General features: G+C 36.6%; 3 protein-coding genes, 1 long non-coding RNA gene and 1 pseudogene across 4 annotated transcripts; 2 read left to right on the top strand and 3 right to left on the bottom strand.

Moving 5' to 3' along the window:
* Positions 1 to 5,752: 5,752 nt before the first annotated feature.
* Positions 5,753 to 7,753, bottom strand: LOC104733656 (transcription factor MYBS3-like). The gene is made up of 3 exons (XM_010453222.3): positions 7,059 to 7,753; positions 6,550 to 6,749; positions 5,753 to 6,183 (listed from the first exon to the last, which is right to left on the bottom strand). Exons 1-3 carry the CDS (start codon positions 7,324 to 7,326, stop codon positions 5,953 to 5,955), a joined length of 699 nt encoding a protein of 232 aa, XP_010451524.1. The 5' UTR covers positions 7,327 to 7,753; the 3' UTR covers positions 5,753 to 5,952.
* A 3,914-nt stretch (positions 7,754 to 11,667) lies between these two features.
* LOC104733651 (uncharacterized) lies at positions 11,668 to 12,353 on the top strand. Its single transcript, XR_015574396.1, has 2 exons — positions 11,668 to 11,849; positions 11,977 to 12,353. It is a non-coding gene; the product is annotated as an uncharacterized LOC104733651 (long non-coding RNA).
* A 1,991-nt stretch (positions 12,354 to 14,344) lies between these two features.
* LOC147949220 (uncharacterized) lies at positions 14,345 to 15,478 on the bottom strand. The gene has a single exon (XM_087478193.1). The coding sequence runs from the start codon at positions 15,431 to 15,433 to the stop codon at positions 14,459 to 14,461; it is 975 nt and encodes a 324-aa protein (XP_087334319.1). The 5' UTR covers positions 15,434 to 15,478; the 3' UTR covers positions 14,345 to 14,458.
* Positions 15,479 to 15,953: 475 nt separating this feature from the next.
* Positions 15,954 to 17,371, bottom strand: LOC147949219 (putative FBD-associated F-box protein At5g56820; annotated as a pseudogene).
* A 415-nt stretch (positions 17,372 to 17,786) lies between these two features.
* Positions 17,787 to 20,435, top strand: LOC147949218 (uncharacterized). The gene is made up of 4 exons (XM_087470635.1): positions 17,787 to 18,624; positions 18,709 to 18,855; positions 18,932 to 19,461; positions 19,542 to 20,435. The coding sequence occupies exons 1-4, from the start codon at positions 17,787 to 17,789 to the stop codon at positions 20,433 to 20,435; spliced, it is 2,409 nt and encodes an 802-aa protein (XP_087326761.1).
* Positions 20,436 to 20,912: the final 477 nt, after the last annotated feature.

The raw sequence follows: 20,912 nt of genomic DNA, 5'->3' as shown, positions 1-20,912 counted from the left end.
TGGATCCATTAGACTGAACATTAAGAGAAATAGAGGTGACACGGAAAAAAAATTTATACCGGATTTAGAACAGTCCATCCGAGAGTAGCAAACTCATTGAAACCATTAGTAAAATGATTATGAATAACTTACGATCCAAGCCGATCAACAACCTGCCATTGCCAACACAAATTCTCCTTGGATAATCATATATAAAGCTAAACTCCAAGGCAAACGTCACAGGGATTGACTTCGTAAAACCCTAAAAATCACAAGAATAAATCACATCAGTCTCTAAAACTTATATTAGCATAATGTATAATGAAAAAAAAATGATAATAGAGAGGAAGAGAGTATGTTTTTAATATAATTATAGTGTTCGTTTTTGTATAGCTATATATATATATTTTAAAAAATTATATTTTACGACAGATTTAATTAATTTCAACTAATTAGCATCTCTAATCAATTTAAGGTATAATTTTAAATGAGATTTAATGTCATGTTTTAATTTGTAATCGTGTTTTGAAAAAATTGTATAAATCTCTAACTATTTTTTTTTTGCAACAATCTCTAACTTTAGTTATTAGAATATTTGTTAAAGATTGAGATCTCTTATACTTAATCATTAATATAGTTTCCTAAAATATTTGAATTTATTATTTATACTGAATATAATTTCATAAAATATAGGAATGTATCATTTCTAGTTAATATAGTTTCCTAAAATACTGGAATAATTTGAATCGAATTTAACACATGACTAAATGTGTTTAGAAAACTATAAATATCTAATATTTAATTTAAAAAACTATTTGGAAAACTTAATATATTCGAAATAATTTATTTATGGGTTATAACCATATCCAAAATTAGATCCGAAATCTAAGTATCATTCGTTATAACCAATTATGAAAAGAGTTAATCATTTATTTTTTTAATAATTGTTACCATTGTTTTAGGAAAGTTTAATTATTATTTTTTTAATTATGTAGGCAAGTTGGTTTGTTTGGCAACATGAATATATGTCATGTTTTATTGTTTTTTTTTATCCCTAAGTGCACTTCCCAATTAATAGTAGAGATGTTGTTTAACTTTTGCAATGAAACTTCTTAATAACATCACTTTTGCTTTCAGTTGATTAATTTGAAAGAATGTAGAAAACAAATAGTGTATATGGTAGGGAAGATAACATTTTTTATATAAAGTTTACTTTTATTCTAATATGTACTATTTTTTCATGTATATGAAAAAAAAAACATTTATAGTCACATCTGGAGGTTGTTAGAGCTAAAATTCAATGCTAACGAAATTATATTTTGAAATTGAATTCAACAACTAACTTGCCGAAAAGGTTAATAATATGTTCTCCTAAGAGACAGGAACCATAATTATCCTTCTCTCTCGATCGACGTCACATGTTACTATGTTAGAGTCTCCTTCCATGATTTTTTTTTTTTAAAACAAAATTATTATTCGTCATTCCTACCATATAATTTGATGACAAAATAAACATTTTTTTGTTTTCTTTTCGTTTATTAACATATTAACATTTCTTATAACTTACAAAAAAATCTAGCTCTTCAAGTTATTTAAAATTTCCCAATTTGTGTGACAAAGAAACATAGTATGTGTAGAGTTTTATTCCCTACGAAACGTAACTAAGAATCTAGGAAATGGCTTATATATAAATCGTTAGATAATAGAAACCAAATATATGTGAAACAAAATGATATAGATAGGATATTTTCTTTCTTGGCATTAATTTTATCGACCACATGATTTGGATCTTTGAAAAGATATATAGGCTTTTGGATTTTTTTTTTTTTTTGAGTAACAATGAAATAATTTGAAGCCTCATATGTGTATACTCCATTGATAAGCATAGGACCCGCCAAAAGGAGTTGGGTGAAATGTCTTTGTAACTTAAAAGTGATTATTGGTGTCTTGACATGATAACCACGGACCACTCACACCCATAGTAATTATTTTTACTACCTCAATGGAGTATATCAACCAATGGTTCCCCATATAGAAACTAGTATACCTATTTTTAATAAATACGAAATATATGTATAATATATTCACCGAAGGTAATGTGATTCGAGTTCATATTGGACTATCAAATGGGGTGGGTTTTAGGTGAGGATTTTTCAATTCCTTTTTTTTTTTTGTAGTTTGTGATAAAGTTTTATTTTAAAACCCTACTTTTAGAACAAGAAAAACAACCAACTAAAAAAAAAAAAAAACCAACTAGCAATAAACCATATTTAGGCCACCTGACTTAGGTTCACCTAAACTCTGATGCCGTATGAGGAATTACGAGCTTCCAATTCAGAAAACAATTGATAATGAGTCAACTCATATACGTACCTTGTTTGTTTACTTAAAGTTATATTGCAATTCCGACTAAATATATATATTCCTAACAATATAATTTTTTTGTTGATTCAAATTGGGATTCCAATATAAGAAATCCCAAGCAAGAAAGAAAAGCTATTCCTATAAGAGTATTTGCACCCAATCGTAAAAAGTTTTATAGCAATTAAGAAATAGTAATGCAAACAAAATATGATTGTGTGAATACTTTTTGAACTTGTTTGGACGATTATTCTCTTCATCTTTTGTAATGTAGATATTTTTGTTTACAAACATATTTTGTTGACATGTGTACGTAAAACCATGTTAATATAAAAACATTTGTTTTCAAAGATAAATCCCAATTTTCTTAGATGAGGATCTATATCAAAATAATTATTCATAGTCTTATTGCCATTTACTTACACTACAAACAAGAAAACAGCCAGTTTTCGAGAGAAGGAATCGTCAGTAATCCCTCGGAAACAGCCTTTTCCGACAAATTACCGAGGAATAAAAGTCCTCAGAAACCGCTTGTCGGAAATTAGAAATCGTCTGAAATCCGTTGGAAATTTCCGACGGATTTCCAAGGGTGTACAATTTCCAAGGGATTTCCAAAGACGCAGAGGGAAACATCTTTTCTGACGGAATTCCAAGAGGTAAGATTTCAGAGGAATTTCCGAGGGAAAATAATTACGAGGATTTTCCGACGACTACAGAGTTCCCGAGAACTTTGCAAGGGAAATAAAAACAAATAAATTTATATATTTATTCGAAATTATAAATAAATTTATTTAATATAAAAATAAAAATTCTTCAATAATAAATAAAAACTAATATAAGCTGAAAATAAATATATACATATCCTAATACAAAATATATAAACCCCAATGCATAATTATCAAACTAAATAAAAATTCTCATAAAATTAAAATAGTTTAGAAAAAAAAAATAATTCTTTAATCATGAGATTTTCTTGCTTCAGTTCCTCGACCGTCGCGTCTTTTTCTTTCATTATCCGGTTAAGATCTTGAACTTGTTGAACAAGTTGATTGTCCCGAGGAAAAACTGAAGAGACATTCCCATCTCGTGACACAAGATTTCCTAAACCGGGTCTCTGACCTTTGATTAAAGGAATTTCCTAAGTTAGAAGAATAAAAAATAATTAATGATTAGAAATAAATAAAAAGACAAAACAATATATTTAAACATACCTAGAGTATATCAAATCTCTAATTCAATAATAAATCCAATCTACTTAAAATAAATTAATTCTAAAATAAATACTTTCTAAAATTATTTACACAAATAAATGGTTTCTAAAATTACAATCTAAACATATATCAAATCCCTAATTCAATAACAAATCCAATCTACTTAAAATAAATTAATTCTAAAATAGATTCTTTCTAAAATTATTTAGACAAAGAAATGCTTTTTAAAATTACAGTCTAAATCTATATCAAATCCCTAATTCAATAACAAATCCAACCTACTTGAAATAAATATATTCAAAAACCTAATTCTAACAAACAAAACCAAAAATCACAAATCAAACTTACATGTTTGAAGATGGTGACCGGCGGTGGGAAGGAGCTGACCGGTGGAGGGAAGCGGAGCGGACTGGGGGAAGGGAAACGGAGCTGACCGGCGGAAGAAAGCAGATCTGACCGGCGGAGGGAAGAGATGACCGGCGGAGGGAAGAGATGACCAGGGGAGGGAAGAGATGGCCGGCGGCGTTGGGAGCAGGGGAGGGAAGGAAAGACCGGCGGAGCAGGGGAGGAAAGAGATTGTCCTTCGATTTCAGCAGTTTTTCAGAGTTGTCGATGGGAAAAAAATTCTTTAAACATGGATATATAAACATTTTCAGAGGACTAAACCGTCGGAAATCCCTAGAAAAAAATTAGGGTTTTGCCGCGTGAATGAAATAATAGGCGGGTATTTATTTTCGCCTCGCAAACCCGTCGGAAATTCACCTTCCGTCGGAAACCCGTCTAAAATATTTTGGCTTCCCTCGGAAATCCCTCTGAAATACCATTTATTTAACCGAAGAAAACACATTTATCTGAACAGTCCAAATCCCTTGGAATTCCGTCGGATAGTTTAGTCTCCCTTGGTTATCCGTCGGAAATTTCCAAAGGATTTCAGACGGATATTATTTTTTATGACAATTTTATAAAAATTGATTAATCTTAAGAGTTGTTTAACACTAGACTAAGACATATTGTCAACACAATTACATTTAGGATCATAATAGATAAAATATCACATAGTTTTTTAAAATCAATTAACTCTCACTAAATTACAACTACATCTCTAATATCATCTTCTAAACACTTAAGTGTGTAGATAATGTAATCTTCAAAATGTTATATTTTTTTGTGGTACAATGTTTTATAATCTTATTTATTGTCAAATATGGCTTATTGTAATATTAGACAACATATTAGATGTGTCAAAACTTATAAATTCTTTAATAAATAAAAATCACTTGGAATTCCGTCAAAAGTTTTCGACGAATTTCAGAGGACCCGGAGGAGTTGTCCGACAGATTTCAGAGAACACGGTTTAAGCCTCGGTAATTCATCGGAAATTTCCACGGGTTTTCCTATGAAACAAGTTTTTTTTCTTAATCTGACCACATTCGTCTTCCCTCGGGCAGCCCTCTGAAATTTCTGACGGATTTCCAAGGGAATGTCCGACGGATTTGCGACGCTATGTTAGTTTCCTTGGTTATCCGTCTGTAATACCGAGACTGATGTTTTTTATATATATATGATATGTATTTGTATTATATATTACATATATTTATATTATAATCGCAACGGATATAATGGCAAAGTTCTCACTAATCTGTCAGATATCTCTTAGAAAAAACCAACGGTCTTGGTCCCTCAGAAATGCGTCGGAAATGTTAAAAATTTTCCGAGAATATTCTGACGACCTGGTTTTCATCGGAAATTTCCAAGCAATTACAGACGGATTAACATATTTCCGAGGATTTTATGAGAGAATTTTTTTCCTCAGAATTTCCTCGGAAACATGTCGGAAATCTCTCGCAAATCTGTCAGAAATTTCCTACGGATTTTTTCTGTCAGAAAATTCGTCTGAAATCGACGTGCTTTCTTGTAGTGTTAATATGTTTGGACCAACTTACCTAATAATATAATATTTTGTCGTCCAGTCACTATGGTTCCTTTCCAATAGTAGTGTCACTATTAACACAGCTTGCAGTCTTGCACTAAATATAGAAATGTTTTTAGTGTGACCTATATATTTTTTTGCTAACAACAAAACTATTGCAATTCTGAAAAAGACCCTTTTTGTTTTGTTTTGGTAAAGTGGATTTAACGTTGAAGATTAGTTAGCTCTGGTGGAATCACTATCGATTCCTAAAGTTATGTTGTACGCTATGTTTAAAACTCGTTTTTATAGTTTTCTTAAAAACTAACTCTGTTACATGAAATAACTTTATAGAAAAAAAAAAAGTATGGATCCAAGACAAAAGTTTTACAATGCAAAAACCATAGAATATTCACCAAATTATCAAATTAGACAGGATCGATGATTATATATGTAAACCTTTGAATTATACTAGTTATATATTTATATTTTTCATGTAACACTAATTGGTCTAATATTCGATTCAGGAGATTGAATGGATGCAAGCTTCAGCTCAAGATCGAGTCCACCGGAGTTACCCGACCCCGATACTTTCGGATCTGGATATCCAACACAAGGATTTAGTAATCCTTGTTTCCAAACAATCTTTGAGGTCGACCCAATATGATCATTACATATACTCTTCTGAAGAGTACTATTTTCTTCAACCTTGCCGGCCGAAACCTGTTGAATATATAAATTTGACAATTCAGAACTATTTTCTTCTTCTTCTTCTAAGTCATAAAGAAATTATACTTATTATGTCTATAAAAGCTTAAAAATTAAACTAATAAAACCTTAGCTGTTTGACACCAAAAAACAAACAAACTAAAACCTTGACTTTTTTGGTTGACACAAACTCCGACATTTTAAGTGGTAAAAGAATTTTGGGAAAATAACTTTCTAAAACAACATAAAAATTCTTTTCTAACTTTTGAAGATGTGACTTTTGTTTTTCCTAAAAAAGACATTGATGATTCTTTGATTTTTCTTTTCATACATAGAGTTTATATTCTTTTTGTTATGTATATAGAAAAGACTGGAACTTGCCATATCGAAGAGGCTGGTGCGACGTCTCTTGTGATGGAGAGTGGTTGTTTGACGGAGAAAGTACTTCTGAGCATGACTTGCCACTTGTGTCGGCGATTTCGTGACGACGAAGTTTCTTGAGATTCCTCTCCAATCTCCCTTTCCAAGCTTCTCTAACCCAATTAGAAACGTCCGGTGCTCTTCCTCCGTCCATGGAACCCCTACACACAAAAATAAATCATTATTCTTTCGGAAAACTTGAACCAAAGCCGAGGCAGAATATCGAGTTATAGATTCTTGATTTTTCTTGACCACTCTAAATTTTACATGTCTTTTAGCGGTTGCATGCTTTAGACAATAGTCCAACTTGGATATACATATAACTTTACCTTTATGTCAAAAAAACAATCGACCATCGGTGATAAGAAGAGGACTAATTTAACATGTTTTGATCATCCAAGTCGATTATATAATAGTAATACTATAGAGAAAGAGATATGGAGATTGGATATATATGTCAAAGTTGCAACCTTTTTTGCGGTCGGGTGTTTTGTGAGCGAGACCGTCAGAGAGGTAACCGGCGAAGGAAGAGGAAGAGGAGGAGCATGCTGGCAAGCAATCCATGCTGAAGCTTTTCTTCATTGCGGCGGCCAAAATTGATGGAGGAGAAGGAGGTGGTGGAGAAGAGTTTGTGGTGTCTAGATGAACACCAAAGAGCCTAATTACTCTTGTATGGTAAGAAGAACATGTTCTTGAGTTATGTCCTACGTTTCCACAGTGTGAGCATCTTCTGCCCATTGCAATGAATGAGAAAGAGAATGAGGGACAGAGAGGGAGAGAGAGAGAAAGAGAGATGATGTTGATGATGAAGAGGGATTTTGGGGTTTATGTAAAATGGTGGAGAGCATAAAGAGAGAATATGATTGGATAAACCAAGTTTATTTATTGGAGGATTTTATAATTTAAATTATGTTGTCCAAGTTGGTGTTTTCTACTTTTAGCCTATAAGAAGACGAGCTTACGTATAAAAAGACAAAAGAAGGAAGGTATGTCTTTATCAGTGGAAATTTATCATTAACTTGGACTAAAATGTAGATTCTAATCTAATTGATTTGTGCTAACAAAAAAAGAAATCTTGATTTATCTTTGACATAGTCTTCTTATTATTATTATTTCAAAATTTCCGTGTTTATCCTTGATATAATCTGTGATATGGAGAAAGAACGAGGTAGCCATATCAAGAATGGAACCTATATATGTATTTGTAAATGATAAAGGCTAGCTATATCGTTTTGCAAAGGAAAATATGGATTTATGGTTGAGAGATAGAGGACTTGGATCCTCCAATAGTTTTGGGGAGGTGGGTAGTTGGATGACCTAATAAAATGTGGAAAAGAAAAATAACAAAAAATGATTGACAATTTTGTAAGATAGAGAAACAAACAACAAAGGGGGCTTGTTTACATAAACAAAGACAAGTCATATGTATGATGTCAAAAAAAAGAAGAAAAGACAAGTCTTATGTATTTATCGTTATCGTTTGATAGAAAATCATTTGGATCTTACAGTACTTTCATGAATATATTAGTTGGATGGAAGAGTCATATGTACATATTTCTATTAGGATTGCCTGATTGCTCAAATATTGTAATTAAAGGTAGTAGACAAAGCACTACCCAACATGCATTTAACTATATTTATTGTTTATGGTTAGAATTGGTAAAATAGCAATATGGAGATTCTATTGCTAAGTGCGGAATGTACAGCAAAGTATTGGAGAACAATGATGAGGATTCATATTGATCATAAAATAATATATTAATGTTGATTCTATATACAGTATGAATATTTAATGGGGTTTCATGTTGATCCTATAATAATCTATTCAAGTTGATTCTATCCCACATACATATAATATGATATGATGGATATGTTGATATACTATAATAAGCTATTAATGTTGATTCTATCTTCTTCTACATACATAATTAAAGAGAATATGACTGGGAGTCATTTTTATCATACAACTTAATTAATAAACTATTAATGTTGATTCATATGAGAACAACGATGGGGGTTCACATATCATCATACGTACGAATACGGCTACTTAATTCTAGTCCAATGATATTTGGTTTTAGTGAGGTAGGTTTTTTTTTTCGTCAGAAGGATTTTATTCATATTGTTCTTCAAAGTGAAATACAAGAGCTGGCAAGGCAAACAATCCTTCCAGAGACGAAAGCCGGCGAGTACATGACACTCCCGGAGATTTAAGGCCAAACAAGGCGAGTTAAACAGACTACACAAACATTCATTCATTACTTCCCGGAACAGAATCAAGAGATCCAAAAAAAGAAAATTAAAACCTAAAACTTAAAATAATAATTTAAACATATCTGAGACAAGAAAAAACACACAACGAATCAACTTGCAAGAATCTCCTTTACCACAAGTTAGAACCGGATGAGCATGCCGTGCGACCCTTTTTGTTGCTTCACGGAGGAGCTACCAGGGTGGTGAGACACTACCAAAGCCTAGAGACCATTCAGGAAGAACGCCTCTTTAGAAACAGGAAGGAAATCTCGATATGCGTTGGTGAAGATTCTTCATGAGAGGCAGTGAAGTAGCAGTTGGAGACTGCCTCAACCATGAACCGGCCAGATCTGAAGCCAAACTTGACGGAGAAAGCACAAGCCAAGAAGCTGAACCCAAAGTTAGGAAGATCTAAGCTTAAAAATTTTAGATCTGAAAATTCTAAATCTGATACCGTTGTTGAGTCTCCAAACCAATGGGCAAATCCGTATATTGGTTTTGTTGCAATTTGTTCCCCTCTCCAATTTTTCTTTAATATTTGGGCTTGGCGGCAGGTGTTTATCAGCTACTTATAAAGATAGCATATACTATTTAGGCTTTGTATATATCAGTGCTTGATTAGGTCTCTTTCATTACAAGTTGTTGTTCTTGTTATCAAATTGTAATGAAAGAGACCTGATCAAGCACTGATATATACAAATCCTAATTGTTCCTGCTCATGTTTTTTTTTTATTGCTTCACGGAGGAGCTACCAGGGCGGTGAGACACTACCAAAGCCTAGGTTTTAGTGAGGTAGGTTATTCCTTTTATTATTTTTTATCTAGTAAAAATAATTCTAAAGATCCAAGATTACTGTATATATAGCATATTAACTCAAGAAGAAAAATCACAATAGAAACCAAATAAGAACATCTTGCGGATGGCTCTTCTCTTCACCCACAATATCAACACACATCACACTCCTTTGATCTCAAAATAAACAAATTCTTACTTAATTCTTAAACTGGAATTATTCAAATGTTCAAGGATTCTTGCTAGCTAGTTTTTTTTTTCCGTGCGATAAACATCGATAAAACAGCTTTGTTCTGTTTTGCGACTGTTCTTCCTACAAAACTTGCACCATTTTATCCGCCACATCTAGTAAGTCCTAGAATATCCCACAGGTCACGCAACATCCACTACAAGAAAACATCACCAATTCTGACCAAATTTCCGACCGATATATTGGTCGGCTTAATACAAGACTATTTTCCAACCGTTAAGCGACGCGATTTAAAACCAGTTGGTAATCGGTCGGCAATTAGCGACAGATACATATGGTTGGATATCGGTCGGAAATTACCGACTAAATTACCGACCAATAAATCCGTTGGTAAAAACTGACTGTTTTCCAACCAACTTTCCGACTGATTTTAAATTCGGTCGATAATTGATCGGTTATAAGCGACCGCTTTAATCGTCGGTAAACGGTTATAAATTTATGACCAATTTCCGACTGACTTATTACCGTTTGCGAATCGGTCGGTAAACGGTCGAAATCATGTTACCGTTGCAATAGATCCGTTGTAATAGATCCGTTAGTTACCGTTATCTCATTCAAAATCGGTCGGAAATCGGTCGGTTACGTTCTGAAATTGGTATATAAATTTTCGACATATGTTGTGTCGTTTGCTGTAGAAACAAAATCTAAACACTTACAATATGGCTTCACAAAATCAAAATCAAAGAGAATGGATGTATAATACACGATACAATTCTAACACTGGGCTTTTGACGGAGGAGTTTGCTAGCGGACTCACCGAATTTATGAAGTTCGCCACTAATCAAGAAATTTGCAAAAAAATGGTATGATGCTCTGTCCATGTCCTATTTGTGATAATAATAAATTCATCGATATAAATATGGTGTGGGATCATTTGTATAGTTATGGGTTTAGACCAAATTACAAGGTATGGTATTATCATGGAGAAGTTGATTTAGGGAATGTAGCTAGTACTAGTGCATCTGTTGAGGAACAATTAGAAGAACCTAGAGGCGGAAACATAGGTATAGTTCAAATGGTTAATGATTCATTTCGTGAAAATATTCCATCATTTATAGAAGATAGAAATATAGGTGAGGAACCGAATTTAGAAGCAAGGAGATTTTTTGATATGTTAGATGCAGCTAAGGTGCCGATATATGATGGATGTAGAGAGGGTCATTCCCCTTTGTCAGCTGCAACTAGGATGATGACCATAAAGACGGATTACAATTTGTCCGAGGATTGTGTTGATGCGATAGCTGATTTTGTGAAAGATTATTTACCAGAAGATAATCTATCACCGACTAACTACTATGCGGTGGAAAAAATGGTGTCCGGTATTGGTTTGCCATACCAAATGATTGATGTTTGCATCGATAACTGTATGATTTTTTGGAGAGCCGATGAAAACAGGTCATCATGTAAATTTTGTCGCAAACCTCGTTATCAAGAAACCGGTGGGAGAGTACGAGTTCCGTATAAGCGTATGTGGTATTTGCCATTGAGTGAAAGACTGAAAAGATTATACCAATCTGATTTATGGAAGGAGTACATTAATCTTTGGTGTGATGAGAAAGTTGCAGAATTGGCAGCAACAAACTCACAAAAAAGGAAAAGCAACCCAGATGGTGAAGGAATTCCAGTGCACTTCAATGGAGCTAAATCATTCTATAGACGTAAAGATGAAATGATAATTTTTTAATTTCTTTACATTTCTTAAGAATTATCATTCAAATGCATATTAATCATGTTCTTTTTCCATGTATATAAGACTGTTGAAAATGGTGGAGTCGAACCTAATATGCTGGCTTTCATTGAGGATGTTTATAAAAGTAAGAAAACTGGCAAGATTGTCTACAGGAAGGCTAAGCAGATTGTGGAGACTTTAAAAGAACAGGTGAATGACCTCCAATCTAAAGAGCCACTTGAAGATGGATTGGTTCAGCCTCTCTCTTGTCCTGAGATAAACGATTTGGTTCGCAAGGTGCGGGGATTCCTTTTTTTCTCTTAACATGCTTTTTACCATACCAAATCAACTTGACACTTCTTAACTATTTGATTTTTAACATGATGTTTCCATATTTTTTACATTATGCTTGGTTGATTCTCAGGCAATACCCAAAAAAAAGGGTAACCGATTTGGATTTGGATCTCTCCCAGATCATGAAGAGTTAGATGCTCCCTTCTTACCCAGCTTGGACCATGAAAAGAAGTTAGAAGAAGCATACAACAAGATTTCTGAGTTAGTTAAGGAGAAAGAGGAAGATACCAAGACAATCCAGTACTTGAAGGATGTTACTGAGAAGCTTCTCAACAAATTTCCAGACTGTCGTCTAGCTGAAGAAGAAGAAGATGATGATGAAACTCAAAATTAAAGTGTTTTAGTTTGGCTGGTTTTTTGGTTGTATTAGTTACGGTTAATATAAGAATCTATTAATGTGGTTTAATTGACAATAACTTCTATTTATATATTTTTGGTATTTTCTGATTTTTAATTAATTTAGCATTTTTATTTTTTATTAATTTTTATTTTCGGTATTTTACATTAATTTGACAATATTTTGGTCGGAAAATAATTGGTCGGAATATCGGTTGGAAATTAAAACGGTTGATTAACAGTCGGTAATATAGTCTCGAACGATTTACGCCGTCGGTAATTAGTTGGTATTTTCTAACCGAAATCCGACCGATTTTATCCAACAGAATTCCAACTAACGTTTCGGTCGGAAATTTCCGACCGATTTCTAACTAAAAAAATTTCCGACCAGCGATTTCCAACCGATTTACAGTGGTCGGTTAATGGTCGGAAATGCCTCTTTCCGACTGATTTTCGACTGATTTCACCGTCGGAAACGGCTATGTTTTCTTGTAGTGATCTATTAAGTTGTCAGTTTGATACTCAAGCTCATAGTCTTTTCTATTAAACACCGGAAAACAACTGTTGCATCTTCATTTGAGCGACCATATAGCTATGATTCTTTCTTGTTCTGGTTGTTTCTGAATTAGTCTCAAATTAGAAGAGACACAAATGAAGACGGAGACAGAAACATCATAAGCAACACACACCTTCTCATACCAAAAACAAAAAGAACTACTAAAACCCTAAACCCTAAAAGCCATATTCCTATATTTCATGAAAATATTCAAAAGGTGATCATATTAATTTTAACACGATAAGAAGAGACTCAGCCCCAAAAAAGAAAATTTGTTTTTTTAATTTTTTTTTTCCATTTTAGCAAGCAAACTAGAGATTTCTAGTAAACAAGGACTATAACTTGGGGAAAAGGGCCATTTCCGATCTGTACAATCTCGAAAGTGCCAATTTCTACCTGTACAAACTATCGATGCCAATTTATACTTGTACTCAAATAAAATTTAAATTTCATACCCAATAAAAAAAATAGTGCCGATTTCAAAGTCAAAATCAGCAAATATTAATCAAACGCTGACTCAGATGACACATGTCTAGTGAGGTGGCGTTGCATATCAAAACGACGCCGTTTTGGTGTTGTAATTTAATTTTTCAAAAAAGTGTGCTACACACGGCTCGAACCCGGGTCCATCAAGGTTTTTGAACAAACCTTTTACCATATGTTCCCACAAACTTATTTGATATAAAGGGAAGCTTTCATGTTTATAACTATGTACCTTACTAGAGAAATTCATTGTGTTCACCGTTCTTCCATCTCCGTCGCTTCTTCCGGTGGTTTGCTCTGTTTCTGGAGCTCAACCTCCGCGAATTATCGGATTTAAAGAGATTATTTTACTGAAATTGTTTTGTAAAATAACATTATGAGCAGATCTGGGAGAAGAGGAGCCAACGGAGCTGGATCTGGATAGAAAAGAAACAACGGCGGAGCACGATCAAGAGCAGCATCGACTATACCAAGGAAAAAAGGAAGAGGAGGAGGAGGATGAAGATTCTCGTCCAATGAGTATATTATAAGCATAAAAATTACATAATATTTCGAATAAAGCTGTTAGATGATTTGGTAAAAGCTGTGCTTTAAGGTCTTGCATGACCAAGGTTCGAGTTTATGCTCTTACATTTTTTTTACAACAATTAAATTACAACATCAAAACGACACCGTTTTGACATACAACGCCACCTCACTAGACATGTGTCATCTGAGTCAGCGTTTGACTAATATTTGCTGATTTTGACTTTGAAATCGGCACTATTTTTTTTATTGGGTATGAGATTTGAATTTTATTTGAGTACAAGTATAAATTGTACAAGTAAAAATTGGCACTTTAATATTGTACAGGTCGGAAATAGCTCTTTTCCCCTATAACTTGAGAATGTCAAGAACTTTTAAGATATGGATTTTGTAAAAGAAAATTACATGAAAGGTCATTGCTTCAGCAATAACCGCAGTCCGGAGATACTACAATCTTGAGTTTGTGTCGGTGCAAAATCGATCCTACTCTGTTTTCCTCTGTTCTACGAGGAGACAAAAATATAAGTCCACAATAAATGCAGAGAAGAAATTTATAGATCAATAAATCACTTTCAAAAACCAAGCAAAACCAAAACCAAAACAAAAACAAAAACCAAAACCAAAACAAAACCAAGTCATCTTCTCATTACAACTACTTTTTCTTCAAGTTATGTTTCTTCATAGATTCGATCACTCTTGTCATCTCATCATCCTGATTATCATAAGGTTCAGAGTGCAATAACACCTGCTCTTTCTGCTTCAGTAACATCGTCATCTGCTTCTGCATCTCCATTATCATCTTTTGATTCTGTTGCACCAACGACAATACTTCTTTTTGTCTCTCCATTGATCCCACTTGGTTTTGAGTAATCTCATCCAACGAGTACAATATCTCAGCTTCTGCTTGAAAAGCTTCTTCCACATTAACATTCTGAATGACTGATTTGGACTCTTGATCAAGTCTCATATTGTATTCATGAACAAGCAAGCAATCGATAAGGACAGCAACAGAAAGTGTTTCTGCAACATCCACCAAGACTCTATCGAATCTTGGTGGCAAAGAGGAAAGAATCTTCTTCACCAGTTCCTTATCTTCAACCTTCCACCCACAAGACTTCATACGAAACACAAGCTTCATTAGTTTCTCATTGAATCCAAGAATTGTTTCTGCATCACTCATTGTCATATTCTTGTACTCATTCTTGAGATCAAGAAGCAATCTAGCTTGAAATATAGGACCACCTACTGATCTCACCATCAAAAGATCCCATGCTTCTTTTGATGATTTAGCATAAGCTATCCATGGAAAAATCTCAATGCTCACTCCAGTCTGGATCATAGAAAGCGCGTTGGCATCTTTCCGTTCCATCCATTGTTTCCACCAGGTTGAATAGTTCTCAGCCGCCGCCGCATCATATGCAAACGCATCATATGCAAACGAATCATAATTCACTCCTTCGAATTCATGAGATGTCGACGGAGTTACCTGCACCGGTTCTTGCTGATGAATTCCCATCTCCACCACATCCCATAAATCATAAAGTTTGAGAAACGTTTTCATTTGCGCACTCCAATACTCGTAGTTGTTTCCATCAAATACAGGAAGATTAACAAATGACGATCCCATTATAATCCTTAATCCTTGATTCGACTAGAACAATGATATCTCAGATAAAACCTTGAACTATGAAAACTGTTATGTTGTGTATTGTTTTGTATGAAGACGTGAATTGTTGTGTATGAAGAGGTTTAATTATATAAGGATAATCGATTATACAAATTGTTAATGGTACAATTAGATACAAGATAAGTCTAAATATAAGTGAGGATTTATCCTGATCAAACCTGATAATATCTCTACACAATTTTTTTTTTTTTTTTTTTGATTAGTGTTAATAATTAAGGAGAGTATTAAATTAATAACATATATATCATCGTCAAATCCTCTTCTCTCTTGTTAGTTCAAAAGATTTGCAAACAAAACAAATCTGATTGATTTTTTATTCTTACTAATGGCATGATTAGTTAAAGAAAAATATTTTTAAAAAACCTCGAAATCTTAGAAGAAGATCATTTCTTTTTATTACGCTAAATACATTCCTGAATCCAAAATAAAATAAAATGACTCTTTGTTTCTTTGGATAGACTTAACTAACGAAACTTGACAAAAAAGGTACGTCGTGTACTATTGCAGACACGTCTATCACAGTTAACTTCTCTGTTTTTGAGATTCCTCTGTTTAAGTCACATGCTCTGTTTCAGATACAGAGTTAAACAAAGTTCAAAAGGCTCATATACGAACAGTTTTTAGCCTAATAATGATTCAAATTCATGTAACACTATCATTAAATCTATAAAATTCACATCAATAAGTTTAAAATCTTGAGAGTTGAAACTTGAAACAAACATTCTACGGATTATAACTTTTAACTCCTTCACGATCCTCCGGTCCTTCTTCAGGCCGTTGCACTGGCGATAGTGATCATCAGAGCGGAAAAACCGAGAGATCATAGCCATGTGTAGACATTCCCAAAATGTATTCAGCTATTTCTTTATCTTCCGATCCTCCTACATAGCCTCGCCACTCAAGAGTTTCAAGATGGAAGGTCAAGCACTCAGGAACAGTATCCGGTTTACTAACAGGTGTCTGTTGATCATTGAGATATTTTGAAGGTTTCTGTGGAAACTATTAAGACAATCTAAAGTTAGGTAAAGAGCTGAATACATTTAATGTAAAACCGTAACATTTTGATTTACCATGTTGAGTTTGAGAGCTTTTAGATTAGGAGAACTTTTGAGAAAACTCAGAATTAGATTCCCCTGAAGTCCGTTGTGCAAATACAGCTCGAGATGAAGAAGACGGTGGAAGATACTATTTGTAAGATCCAGAACCTGCATGCCCTGAAGTACAATACCATCTTCAAAAAAACTAAGTGATTGCGTGCAGAATGATCAATAAATAAATAAAAAAGGTAATGAGTTTACCATTGTAGAGAAAGAGTGTATTGAAAGACGTTCAACAGAGGTAAGAAATCTCATGAGGTTCTTATTCTTATTTTCATAATCAAAAGCTTTAATATGTGCCTCAGCTAACATGGGCATATCCTCAACAAACTTAAGGCAACAGAGACGACCCGAAAGCTTTAAGTACTTCAAAGAAGGAGTATTTATCTCAAACTTGGTGCCACGGAAGAATGTCTCTTCACATATAGATAATCTCTGTAAAGAAGGTACCTGTTGATGTCCAGATCGGTCACAATTAGTATGTTTAGTTCGGTCAAAGGAGGGTCGAAGTTCTCTTTTATTATATTGATGCCGAGACACAAAAGGACGGATTACAACTCGACTTAAACGAGTTACAAGTATAAACGAGAATAATCGACGAGTTGCTATCTCGTCGATCCTCCGAGCTATTGAGTCTAAACTGTAGATTTCCACTTGGACGAGCTGAGGCTTTCGTACTTGCTATCCCGATTCTTTTCCTTTTTCTCGATCCCCCTGTTTTGCGGACCGTACGTCTCCCTTTATAGGGAATCGTGTCGGTTCGTCTATACGAAAAGACCATAATACCCTCCCTTCCTTTGGAGATTTATCATGGGCTTTTTCTGGGTCAGGCCTGTTGTTTGGGGTGTGGATCCACCCCCAACAGTAGTCCCCCCCCCCGCGGCCTTTACTTCGTAGTCTTTAGGCGAAGAACAGCCGTGAAGGAGCGAAGGGTCGCGCGTGAAGGAACGGTTCCCAACTTTTGGGGTCGAATCGTTGTGTGCGGTGATCGACGCGCGTGAGATCCGGAAATCGTACCGTTATGGGGCGCGTGTCGTAATGATGACGCTTCCAGATCCTTCGTCCTTCTCCTATAAATATCACTTCTCCGTTTCTCTCATTATCTTCTTCTTGCGTTTTTCGGTGGTCATCGTTCAGGTATTCTCCCTCCTTCTTATCTCGTCGTTATTTTGCTTTTAGTGCGTCGTACTTTTACTATGAACTCCCCTCGTTCTCAATCGTCTGATCCATCCGTTGAGAGCCACCTTCGACGAGCGACGACTTCCGAATCTGATGGCTCTAATAGGTCCGTTCGCCGGGAGGGCCGTTCTTGGAGTCCTTCTGATTCGTCTTCGGCGGGTTCAGACATGGCTCGATTTGAAGAATTGAGACGTCGTCTCGTTCCAGGGTCGGCGGTTCCAAGCTCGTCGGGTCTGCCTTGCAGGATTCCTTCCCTGATAGACGAGCCATTGATCAATGACCCATCCTTTCCCGAGTTGGACAACGTTCCTTTGCCAACCGAGAACCTTTTCTCTCATTTCCCTCCGTCGACGTTGAAACCGGGAGCGGCGTCTGATGCAGTTCGCATTGGGAAATCAAACACCGAACCGAGAATTCTGATTCCAGAACCATTTCAGCATCCCTGGGATGCTCCTTCCGGCTTTATTTGCCTTTCGGAGAAGTACTTCACCGAGTGCGGGCTTACCTTCCCTTTGCCGTCTTTCCTGATGACATATTTTGCTCGTCGTGAGGCGGCCATTTCTCAATTTGCCCCGGCGACCTTTCGAAATGCTGTTGGCCTTTCGATTATGGCCGAAGCTGCGGGGGTTAAGCTTACTTGTGATCATTTGGAAGAGTTGACGTGTCTGAACCCGTCGAGCCGAGACAAAACTCCTGGAATTTACTATGTAGCGTCGGGAAGGAAGACGACGCTCGTCGAGGGTGCTAAGGGCAAAACATATAATTGGAAGGGCTCGTACTTCTTTCTTGAAGTCGGCGAGGGGGTTTTGGAGGATCCGTCGATTCCTTGGTTTTCTGGGTGGAACCCTTCACCCGGTAGCCGACCCTTCTTGCCTAGTATATTTTATTTGCACTATTCTCTGGTCGTGCTTAACCTTTCCCCTTTTTTTTTTGTTTTAGTTGTTGTTCCAAGGTGTTTGCTGCCATACCCTTCTTCATTTCAGGCCGAGATAGACGCAATCAAGGTTTTCTGCCCTTACGTTTGGCCAGGTACCGAGCCGAAAAAAGGTTGTTCAAGGAAGACATCTGATCCTCGAAGAAAAACAGGTACATCCTAGCATAGTTGAACCCGTTTTTTGCTGCTCCTTGAGTTCGAAATTAATTTCGTCGCTTTGTGGTGTAGCCGGAACGATGGGTAAGATGAATTTGAGTGTTCCCAATGCGTCTGCTCGTTATCGCCGAGCTCCGGAGCCGTTGCCTAGTTCCGCTCTTCGTCATGATGCTCGTCCAGGTGCTAATCCTCCAAGCTCTGGTTCGTCAAAAAGGGTTTCTTCTTCCTCTCGTCAGGTTGTGGACGACCCGTCGAGAACGCGTCCAAGATCCCTTCCCCCAAATCGTCACGTTGGTCCGGAGGAGACACTTCCCAGGAAGAAGGTGGACGGGACTCCTGGTCGCGTCGCCGAGGTGCCGAAAGATTCTCAGAAAAAGAAGGATGGTCCTGAACAAGAGCGGTCTGCCCCACCAAAGAAGTCTAAGTCGGTAGACTTTAGCTGGAATTTAACGCATTCCTCTGGGGCTCGTCCTTTTCCAGATGATTCGCAGTCATGTGCCGAGTTATTTCGGAAGATCCATTTTGGTGAAGGTCGTCTTCCTGCAGTTGAGAAGATGAAAGAGGTTGATGCGGTTACCGAAGTTGCTCAGGCGTCCTTTGAGGTTTGTCAGTTAAACCAACTTGCTATGAATGTTCCTTTACTCATTTTTCTTATGATTTTCTTTTCCTTTCTTTATCATAGTTTATTGCGCGTATCAATCGTTTGGCGTCTCGCTACGAGCGTCATGTTCGGCACTTGGAAGGGGAGCGTTCTGGGGCGTCGAGTGAGAGGATCGAGCGCCTTGAGGCGCAACTGGGGGAGGCGGTGCGGTCTAACCAGAGACTCAGCGACCTTGTGGCCAAGCTCGAACATCACCGGAGCGGGTTGATCAAGGAACGAGACTCCCTTTCGACGAAACTTAAGGAGTCTGAAGTTGCTTGTAACGGTCTGAAGCTCACCCTTAACTCGGAGACGAGGAGGCTTAGGGATCGGCGTGACGAGTATGGGCATCACGAGCGAATCAACGCTTTTTACGAGGTGGCTGGCCGCGTGCAGAGGCTCTTATCGAAGCACAAAAGTTACGCCGAAGCGGTTGAAGCGTCGCGGGAGAAGTTCCTCGAGTATAACCAAGCTGTTGGGAACGTTAAGATGCTCGAAACACTCGTTGCCGAGGGTCGGATTTCTTTACTTGATGAAGGGATCATGGACCAAGTTACGGCCGTGATGAGCCAGCTGAAGAGCGAGGTTGAAAAGGTCGATCTGCCGGACATTACCGAGGCTGATTTCGACATGTCTCAGATCTTTGCCGGGCCTCTCCCCCCAATTCCGACTTGTATCGCCTCCCCAATCAGCGGGAATACCGAGGTTTGCAATGACGAGGGGGGAGATGACGGGTCGGAGAGCGGGGAGATTGGGGGTGAAGAACTGGACGAGCAGGAGAAGGTTGACGATCGTCCTCTTGATGGAGTTGAGGTGCAGGCCAACGACCACCCTTCTGATGGAGTCGAGGAGCAGGGTACGGACCTTCCTGCCGAAGGACTGCCACGTCCGTCAACTCCCGGGCATGAGTCGCCGGTTGTTGGCTTAGTTTCGTGATTCTTCTATTGTCGCCGTGTCGAGGGGTCGGCTCCCTCGTATTATCTTTTGTTTGCCGTAATTTTGGGGTTGGCTCCCACGTACTTTTATGCGCCGTGTTTAGGGGTCAGCTCCCTTGAAAAACTTATGCTCGTCCTTGGGGTATTTATTGAGTTTCATTTAATCCCCCTTGTTTTAAACGCTCTTTTTGTTTGAAAGTTTCGCCAAGCTCCGGTTTCGCTATGATCCCTGTCGTTATGTCTTTTCCCCTTTTTTTTTTTTTTTTGGTGTCGTAATGGGGTCGGCGCCCGCACCAGACTGTTGCACCCCCCTTTCTTTTTAACATAGCGAAATTTTATGTTATTATTTTTGAAAGTGCGACTCATGATGGTCGGCTTATCCTCTTTTTCCTCTCTCTTTTTTTTATATATTTTTTTTTTTTTTTTTTTGCGAGTTGGACTCGGCTTACATAACCAGGAGCGACCGTTAATCGTCGGC

Source organism: Camelina sativa, chromosome 2 (assembly GCF_030686135.1).
Source record: "Camelina sativa cultivar CO46 ecotype springtype chromosome 2, ASM3068613v1".
Taxonomy (NCBI): Eukaryota; Viridiplantae; Streptophyta; class Magnoliopsida; order Brassicales; family Brassicaceae; genus Camelina; species Camelina sativa.
This window is presented reverse-complemented; position numbering and strand designations above follow the sequence as displayed.

What these genes read in the sequence shown, in the direction of transcription:
- LOC104733656 (XM_010453222.3), bottom strand. Translation starts at nt 7,326, where the DNA reads ATGGGCAGAAGATGCTCACACTGTGGAAACGTAGGACATAACTCAAGA. An exon ending in AACACCCGACCGCAAAAAAG is followed by an intron (nt 6,750 to 7,058) that starts GTTGCAACTTTG and finishes TTTTGTGTGTAG; the next exon opens with GGGTTCCATGGACGGAGGAA. An exon ending in GCACCAGCCTCTTCGATATG is followed by an intron (nt 6,184 to 6,549) that starts GCAAGTTCCAGT and finishes TATATTCAACAG; the next exon opens with GTTTCGGCCGGCAAGGTTGA.
- LOC147949220 (XM_087478193.1), bottom strand. Translation starts at nt 15,433, where the DNA reads ATGGGATCGTCATTTGTTAATCTTCCTGTATTTGATGGAAACAACTAC.
- LOC147949218 (XM_087470635.1), top strand. Translation starts at nt 17,787, where the DNA reads ATGAACTCCCCTCGTTCTCAATCGTCTGATCCATCCGTTGAGAGCCAC. An exon ending in TGGGTGGAACCCTTCACCCG is followed by an intron (nt 18,625 to 18,708) that starts GTAGCCGACCCT and finishes TTTTTGTTTTAG; the next exon opens with TTGTTGTTCCAAGGTGTTTG. An exon ending in TTGCTCAGGCGTCCTTTGAG is followed by an intron (nt 19,462 to 19,541) that starts GTTTGTCAGTTA and finishes TCTTTATCATAG; the next exon opens with TTTATTGCGCGTATCAATCG.